General features: G+C 29.2%; 3 protein-coding genes across 5 annotated transcripts; all 3 read right to left on the bottom strand.

Annotated features, from left to right (window-relative positions):
* Positions 1 to 132: 132 nt before the first annotated feature.
* LOC112903878 (nucleolar protein 11-like) lies at positions 133 to 2,792 on the bottom strand. Of its 2 annotated transcripts, XM_025976025.1 has the most exons (5): positions 2,520 to 2,790; positions 2,307 to 2,471; positions 1,896 to 2,244; positions 765 to 1,342; positions 565 to 706 (listed from the first exon to the last, which is right to left on the bottom strand). In XM_025976025.1, exons 1-5 carry the CDS (start codon positions 2,649 to 2,651, stop codon positions 656 to 658), a joined length of 1,275 nt encoding a protein of 424 aa, XP_025831810.1. In that variant the 5' UTR covers positions 2,652 to 2,790; the 3' UTR covers positions 565 to 655. The 2 variants fall into 2 exon arrangements, with proteins under 2 accessions (XP_025831809.1, XP_025831810.1); XM_025976024.1 differs by having other exon boundaries at positions 133 to 1,342; positions 2,520 to 2,792.
* A 1,479-nt stretch (positions 2,793 to 4,271) lies between these two features.
* On the bottom strand, positions 4,272 to 5,912 carry LOC108742439 (coiled-coil domain-containing protein 102A-like). Of its 2 annotated transcripts, XM_018477654.1 has the most exons (4): positions 5,822 to 5,912; positions 5,610 to 5,740; positions 4,870 to 5,540; positions 4,272 to 4,528 (listed from the first exon to the last, which is right to left on the bottom strand). In XM_018477654.1, the coding sequence occupies exons 2-4, from the start codon at positions 5,712 to 5,714 to the stop codon at positions 4,291 to 4,293; spliced, it is 1,014 nt and encodes a 337-aa protein (XP_018333156.1). In that variant the 5' UTR covers positions 5,715 to 5,740; positions 5,822 to 5,912; the 3' UTR covers positions 4,272 to 4,290. The 2 variants fall into 2 exon arrangements, with proteins under 2 accessions (XP_018333156.1, XP_018333157.1); XM_018477655.1 differs by lacking the exon at positions 5,822 to 5,912 and having other exon boundaries at positions 5,610 to 5,790.
* On the bottom strand, positions 5,912 to 7,111 carry LOC108742441 (coiled-coil domain-containing protein 102A-like). The gene is made up of 3 exons (XM_018477656.1): positions 6,728 to 7,111; positions 6,139 to 6,193; positions 5,912 to 5,951 (listed from the first exon to the last, which is right to left on the bottom strand). Exons 1-3 carry the CDS (start codon positions 6,958 to 6,960, stop codon positions 5,943 to 5,945), a joined length of 297 nt encoding a protein of 98 aa, XP_018333158.1. The 5' UTR covers positions 6,961 to 7,111; the 3' UTR covers positions 5,912 to 5,942.
* Positions 7,112 to 7,681: the final 570 nt, after the last annotated feature.

Below are 7,681 nucleotides of genomic sequence, written 5' to 3'. Positions count from 1 at the left end.
GTTTTATAAAGTGCAAAATTATTAGTTATACACAAATAAAATAATTTTTTTTTAAACTTCAGAAAATGGGTTTATATTATCTCAATGATATTTCAAAAAAAAAATGATCGTAAAATAAAATAATTACTACAATTACTATTAAATATTTATTAATACAAACTCATTTTTTCAACACAATAAAACAAACTCGAGGAGCGCACATTTTCGTTTCCTTTTCTTGCTTTAATTTTTTCAAGTTCAGGATAGAGTCTATCCAATTCTTTCAAACTGTTCAAATGCTGTTCTACAATTTCACTTAATGACTTCAATAAATTTAAAACACTATCGTTTTGCGAAAGTAAAATAGTTTGGTATTTTGCATCTAATAACAAACTGGTCCATTCAATTAATTTTTTTTCCGTTTCAACAAAGTCCATTTTAGGCAGACAATAGACCTCGTGAGAAAACATGCGTTGTATGTACATCAGTAGATTTAAAACGGCGTCTATATCTAAGTTGCGTCTTAAATGTGGAAGTAATAAAATGTCGCTGAACCTCAATACCAATATCTTCTCAAGAAACAAATGTCTGCCAACAGGCTGTAAACTTTCAGGTAGATTTTCACTATGTTTATTGTTATTGAAAACTTTTGCGTCTACAGTAAGTCCAAATTCTATTAATTTAGCAATAGATTCTTCAGGTACATCCACAAAATAATCCACTGCATCTAAAATAACATCAATATTTTTCTCTTCAATTAACTGAGACAACAATTCTGAACAAACTGCAGCTTCTGGTCTCCCTTTTTCTAACAAATGATCTATTTTAGGTGCTATATTTTCGGGAACTTTTTTATTAAAAACGCCATTCAAAATAACATCTTTTCTGTCATCATTTTTAAAAGTGTCCCAATCCAGTAATTGTACTTTATCAACAATTGTTACATCTGATTCTAAATAATTCGAATTTTCCACAAATGCTTCCTTGTGACTTCCTATCAACGTTGCCAATTCCTCATCATGTAAATGGTATGGAATGACAGCTAAATTATGTCCCATTCCTAAAAGCAAGTTAGTTCCCACTCGCCAAAGTTTTGAACCAGATGTAAATAATTTAAAAGACACCTTTGATTGTATAACTTTAAATTGTGTGTTATATAAAAGTAAAACTGCTCCCTCTTCATTCCAATCCGCCCCGTATAATGCGATATACTGTTGATTAAGGGGAACCATAGATACGGGACTTTTCAAAGACAGAGACTGTAAAATAGCAAAACGCTTTCCAATTGAATTTTTATTTGATTTTATTTCATCTTCTGAAACCGAAGGACTTAATTGATAAGCATACATGTATCCATCAGACCCTAAAACATTTATTAAAAGAATTTAATTTGATGCATCACGTTCAAAGCAATTAATAAAGTACACAAATACAACTAACAAAAATAATAATTCAATGTATTTGGGTTTAAGAAAGTTTAAGTTTTTCCTAAATTTTATTTTCATAAATGAACAGATGCAACAATATTATATTATTTCATATAAGATGAACTATCATATATGGACAATAGAGCGTTGAATTTTTTTCTTCTAAAAGTGGCGGTAGTCAAGAAATGTATGGGAAACTATTCTAAATCAAGTTATATAAAAGAAAAACCGCTCCTTTGGGCATTGGCATAGCTTTGGGCTATGACCTGTATGGATAAATAGACACGTATATAAGAAAAGTGTTTTTGAAATTAAAAAAGCATTCAGAATTTTAGTATCCTAATATTATGAAGGTACCTTATCATTTATATCGCCAAAGACAGTTTTAGATAAGTAATAGAAGTACTTAAGACATTTTTAAGAAGTAAATATCTACCTAAGACACTGTAACCCAAATAAAATAATTTAAATATTGTAAAGTAAACTTACACAGAGTCAGTAGTTTAATGCATCCCTCTACTGCTAAATGACACATGACATGCCCAGCAATTTCCACACTTTTTCGTACATTTAAATTCTCTCTACCTTTAAAATGGAAATTACCATCAATAAATAAACTCCATTCAAATATATGCTTTTCTTCATTAGAGATTATTCCAATATAAATCTCATCCTTTCTGTTACAATAAAGAACATCTACTATTTCAACTTCCTTTGTTTCTTCTGCTTTTTCCTTACGAGTTTCTAAAGCTTTGCTTAGTTCAGACACTGATAAATCCTTGAAGATTACAAAAGTCTGCTTTGCACATTGTATTAAAGAGTGTATTTGTTTGGTGAACTAAAATTCAGTAAATAAAATAAATTAAGCATTATAATAACAATTATCAAACAAGTACATACTTTGTATTTTTTCAATTTGTCAATGTTTTCTTCACCATCATTCCAAATTCTTATATACAAATTGTTGAATACAGCTGCATATTTTGAAGAACTGAAATCATAAATGACTGCAGAACTAAACTTGTCTTTTGTTCTCCAACTGTGTATCTGCTTTTGATCTGCAATCTGATTCGATTTTTAGTAAATTTAATAGCAGATGTTAGGAAAACTTACTCTGTACTTGATGCATATGTTTTTTCCTAATGTGACAATAACATGACCTGCTTCTGAATCTTCCGTAATTCCTAACAAACTCTTGTGATCAATTAAAGGGCATAATCCGTAATAATTTCCTAATTTTGCCATTATAAATGTTATATATGTATCACAAAAAGTTAAGTATTTTTGAGGTTGAAGTCATGCCAAAACCAAAGCGAGGTTATGTTTACAACAGCCAACATAACTGTAACATAACCATGATAATAAACTTGATAACCTTAAAACATAGATGACAAACAAAATAAAAAGAAAATGCCTTTAGATGTGGTTGGATTCTCATATTCGTTATTTATTATTGTAGGAGGTTTATACGGATTTCTTGCAGCTGGTAAATTAATTTTTCCTCGAGTAACAGTAATAAATTTCAAATTTTGTTGTATTAGGATCTCTTCCTTCACTACTAGCTGGCCTTTTATTTGGTATAATATCAGGATTTGGAGCATGGAGAGTAAGTAAAGACCCATCGAAATACTTAATTCAACTTTTAGCAGCATTCATTTTGGCTTGTGTTATGGGTGTCCGATACTACCAATCTGGAAAAACCTTACCAGGCATTGTGTGTATTGTGTCAACATTTGTAGTTGTGTGGGTCATATTCAGAAAACTTACTTTTAATACCAGAGAAAAAATAAAGTGTATGAAAAATTCACTTTTGAATTAAAACATCTCTTTTTTGATAATTACCTGGTTTTTGTCCATGTCTACTTACACAGTAGATGTAAGAAATGCAATTTTATCAAATTAAAATGCAAAAGAATAACTAATGTACCTTTTTCTAATCAATTAATTCAATTTGAATGAATATAAAATCTGGACAGACTAATTCTTAAAATTACTTTTCCTCCCATTAAGAATGGTAATACAAATTAGGTCATCTTTAGAATAATGTGTATCAAATTAATATTTTACTTTGTATTGTATTTACTTTTTATTCTGCATTGGCACATTACCACACTTGCCACCCTGAGCAAACTTTACAAAATATATACACATGTAATGCCGTTATGTACTAACATTAGGAATATACATATAATATATTTAAAGAAAATCACATACATTTAGTAACGGGTTTATAGGTATGGTAAATAAAGACTATACATATTTTGGAAGGAGGGATAACAGAGTGTTTTACTAAGGCACTAAGTCCTACAGTGATTGTGATTGAACTTTGGGTTAAAATATGTAGTATATTTTACAGCTTACACTATTTTATTGTTTTTTTATTAATTCATAATGCTTTTCTCTAGCAATAGCAGCTATTATTTTATTGTTTGACAATGAGTTGAAATACTGTCGCCAAGTTTTTGGGTAATTAATTACTTAAGAACATCGTTATCAAACATGCAAAAATAATACAGATATTACTGTGATAGAAAAATATATAAAACTCGAAATATTCCACTCGACAATAAAAAAATACTGACATCAATCTTATTTCTTTTTCTAAACTAACACAATATAGTGATTGAACACAGCAGCAGTAGTAAAATTAACGAGTGACGTAAGATTTAAGCAGAGAAAACCATTTTAAATTGAACTGCGTAATTATAGAATTATAATTACAGCATGGAGAAATTTACNAAAGGTAATAAGCGAATAAATTAAGATGCTGAGCAAATATACCTATTAATAATAGAAATAACAAAAAACATGTTTTTTTTAATTACCTATACTTTTTCAAAATTGAAGTATTTTGTTTTGATACATTTGATGAAACAATAAATTGTCAAATACTTACCTCAGATCTTAAATCATTTATCCTTCTATCCATTCCTCCTCGTGATGCTGCTTCTTCTTGTAGATCTGCTTTAATTAATATAATTTCTTCTTGATGCTGATCCTGAAGAGATAACAATTCTCTGACGGCATCTTGTCTAGACTGTCTCAATTCTTCGCATTTTTCTTTCATTTCTTGCAATTCATTTGATAATTTTTCTACATTTCGAAGGAGTTGTGATTTTTCTCTTTAAATATAACAAAAATCAGCATTTATATGTTGTAAAATAAAATGTTAAAACAAATAAATTGTAAACATTATTTTAATTAAGTAAAAAAGAAATGGCTGGAAATTGAACCAGCCATGCATGTCTCACTCAATATTTTTAGTCAAAGCATTCTTATCACCTTTTTTTATGCTTTCCAATTTTCTGCGCATACAGGCATATGTACATTTCTTTTGATACTTCTTACAGTTATTAATTTGATATGTGGTACACAGATTTACGACCCATGCAAACACTTCTTCCAAATTGTTATTTCTTAATTGTTGTTATTTAAAAATTAAAAAAAAAAAACAAGCACTTACTCTCTTTCTACCTGTAAAGTTTTAGTGGTTTCTTCTAACTTAAGTTGTAGCATAGAAACTTTTTGAGACCAACAATCTTCCTCATTATCATCTTTCTCGTCACATGCTTTATTAGGCAAATTATCAAAATCAGTAACTTCATCTTCTTTGGGCTCAGAAATATATTTAGGCACTGCTCCTTGTAAAATATACTCTTCTATACATGAATCTTTCTCTATACATAATAGAGATGTAGCTGTACTATCACATTCCTGCTGTGTTGTAATATTAGAACTATCTTGAATCTCTTTTTCTTTAACAGTGGTTTGCTCATGATTAATACTGAAATTAAAGTCTTTCAAAGGATCATCTCCTAAAGCTTCTAATATTTGACTTTCAAACTGTCCAGCATGTTTTAATAAAAGTAAATGTATCTTTTCAATTTCTTTTTTTAATTGCTCATTTTGAAACTCCATTTCTTGTTTTTCTCTGATATAACAATTACCATCTTTTAAAGCAGCTTCTAATTTCGTCCGTAAAAGTTTTGCTTCTTCTCTTGCTTTATTTCTCTCATTACGAACTTTACTCCACTTTTCTCTCCAGTTTGCTGTACAATCAGACCACCATCTCATAGTTTTCTCCATTTGTGCAGCTCTAGCCCTTGCTTCTTCTAGCTCACGTTGTCGTAGAGCCTTATAAATATTTTTTAGTTTGAAAAAAAAATAAAATGTAAACAATATTCCTTACAAGGATATACTTACTTCTTTTGCTTCCCATTCTGTATCTGCATATCTTGATGAAATTGATGATGTTTCATGGTCTCGGATTATACGTCGAGAAGAAGTTCCACCTGTACTTTGAGCCATTTATATTTCTTATTTTTAGAAATATCCTATTAAATAGTAAAAATTGTTAGATTTAGAAAAACCGAAAACATTATTAATAAATGCAATTTTATGTTTTCATTACACACCACCATATTATCACTAATTACTTGACTGGATTAATAACAATCAATTCACAGAAAAAAATACAAAAACTATTCGCATGGGTAATAAAACTTCCTATCAGACAATAAACTTGTAGTACTGCAGTTACGTAATCTGGGAACAATAAAACAGTAAATAAATTAAGAATAATAATTTACTATTCAAAGGCAGCATTTAAAAATTACGTTTAGATAAGTTTCTATTGTTATTGGGGAAATTTACATTCCGTTTAAAATTATACATATACTAATAATAAGCAATATTTTAGAATCTAAAATGTGGAAGTAATATAAACACTTACACAGTCAGAATCTTCAAGTACTGCCATTTCTTCGCCTCCGTCTTCTTTATCTTCACTGTTAGTTTTAATGGAAAAAAAGAAAAAGAACCCATCAAACCATAATCAGAAGGTACAAAAGTTAATTAAAAATTTGAAATTTAAATTTCAAGAAATAGATTTCTTAACATTAAACAAGAAGGAAGATAGTGTTTCGATAATGAAAAACTTCTTTAATATACAATATCTGATAATATAGAAAATCTAATAAAATTTTACGTTGTTCTTGTCATTCAAAAATCAAATTTATATTTTCTGATTGATTGACCAAAAAAAAAGTCTCTCCGGCCTACACTCTAGTGCAAAACTGGAGGATAGAGTAGAAGGCCCTCTCAAAAAAAAACCCAATTTTGCTTCCCTACCACCTAAACGTTATAAAACGCAATATTAATTAGTGTTACATTTATCTACAGTCTACTCTATATTTCATCCACACCAAATCTAATAAAGATTTGATTAATCATCTACATAAGTTACTTAAGAATAACAAAGAGAGAAGAAAGTCTAGTTAAGAACAAATAAATATGAATAAATATTAAACTTAAACATTTACCTAGAATGAAGATGCTGTAACTGGACTTGTAAACTGTCGATTTGTTCTTGTAGTTCATCATTGGTCCTCTGGTGTTTTCGAAGACCGTTGGTGGCAGCATCTAGTTCGTCTTCAGTAACAGCTAAGTCCCTCTTGAGTTCCTCGACTCTATTTCGTAATTTTTTTACTTCTAATTCGTACTGCTCCGCTCTTCTTACTGTATGAGCAAGTTCAGTGATTTTGTCTTGAACCATCTTTTTTAGTTTATTTTGAGAATGTTTTAAATCTGCCACTTCCTTTGAAAAATAAATAAATAAAATAAAAAATCATTAACAAAAAAGTACAGATAAAAATAAAATGCCAGTAACATTAAGCTTTACATTTCAAACTTACAAAGTATCAAAACAGTTGTAAGATCACAAGTATATAAGAAATTCATATATTTTGTAAATGTTAATAAAGTTTGTAACTTGAATAGAGCAATACTAAACTCTAAAATTCATAAAAATATCTAGGCCAAGTAAACACAGATCATTTGTTTATGAATTAAAACAAGGTTTGTATTGTTTTACTCCTAAACGAAGTAATTTTCAAGAAAATTCAGAAGTAAATATTGTAGAGTATTTATTAAACTGAAAAAAAACTAGTATTTACACGCCATCTAATTGTTACTTGATTATCGCAAATTTTTCTTTTAGGTGCTTCAATTATATCTATGCATATGAGCATTTCTTTTATTAAGACTAGTTCTTTTCCCTGCCCCCGGCCATTTTTATTGCTCCACTATGACGTAGTGTCGGCCATCATTCTTTTCTAATTGTTGCAGTTGTCGGCCATCATTCTTTTTTAATTGTTGCAGTTGTCGGCCATCATTCTTTTCTAATTGTTGCAGTTGTCGGCCATCATTATTTTTCAATTGTTGTCGCATTGTTACTGATATCAGCCATTATGTTTTTTTTAATAGATGTATGGTAT

The sequence above is a fragment of the Agrilus planipennis genome, unplaced genomic scaffold (assembly GCF_000699045.2).
Source record: "Agrilus planipennis isolate EAB-ADULT unplaced genomic scaffold, Apla_2.0 scaffold307, whole genome shotgun sequence".
Lineage (NCBI taxonomy): Eukaryota > Metazoa > Arthropoda > Insecta > Coleoptera > Buprestidae > Agrilus > Agrilus planipennis.
Note: the sequence above shows the minus strand (reverse complement) of the source record. Positions and strands in the feature narration are given on the sequence as shown.

Bases quoted from the DNA above. Each gene is read 5' to 3' on its own strand.
- LOC112903878 (XM_025976024.1), bottom strand. From the start codon at position 2,651: ATGGCAAAATTAGGAAATTATTACGGATTATGCCCTTTAATTGATCAC. The intron at 2,472-2,519 runs GTAAGTTTTCCT...AAATCGAATCAG, and splicing joins ACATATGCATCAAGTACAGA to ATTGCAGATCAAAAGCAGAT. The intron at 1,343-1,895 runs GTAAGTTTACTT...TAAATGTTTTAG, and splicing joins CATTAAACTACTGACTCTGT to GGTCTGATGGATACATGTAT.
- LOC108742439 (XM_018477654.1), bottom strand. From the start codon at position 5,714: ATGGCTCAAAGTACAGGTGGAACTTCTTCTCGACGTATAATCCGAGAC. The intron at 5,541-5,609 runs GTAAGTATATCC...AATATTTATAAG, and splicing joins CAGAATGGGAAGCAAAAGAA to GCTCTACGACAACGTGAGCT. The intron at 4,529-4,869 runs GTAAGTGCTTGT...TTATATTTAAAG, and splicing joins ACTTTACAGGTAGAAAGAGA to AGAAAAATCACAACTCCTTC.
- LOC108742441 (XM_018477656.1), bottom strand. From the start codon at position 6,960: ATGGTTCAAGACAAAATCACTGAACTTGCTCATACAGTAAGAAGAGCG. The intron at 6,194-6,727 runs GTAAATGTTTAA...TAAAACTAACAG, and splicing joins TTACAGCATCTTCATTCTAG to TGAAGATAAAGAAGACGGAG.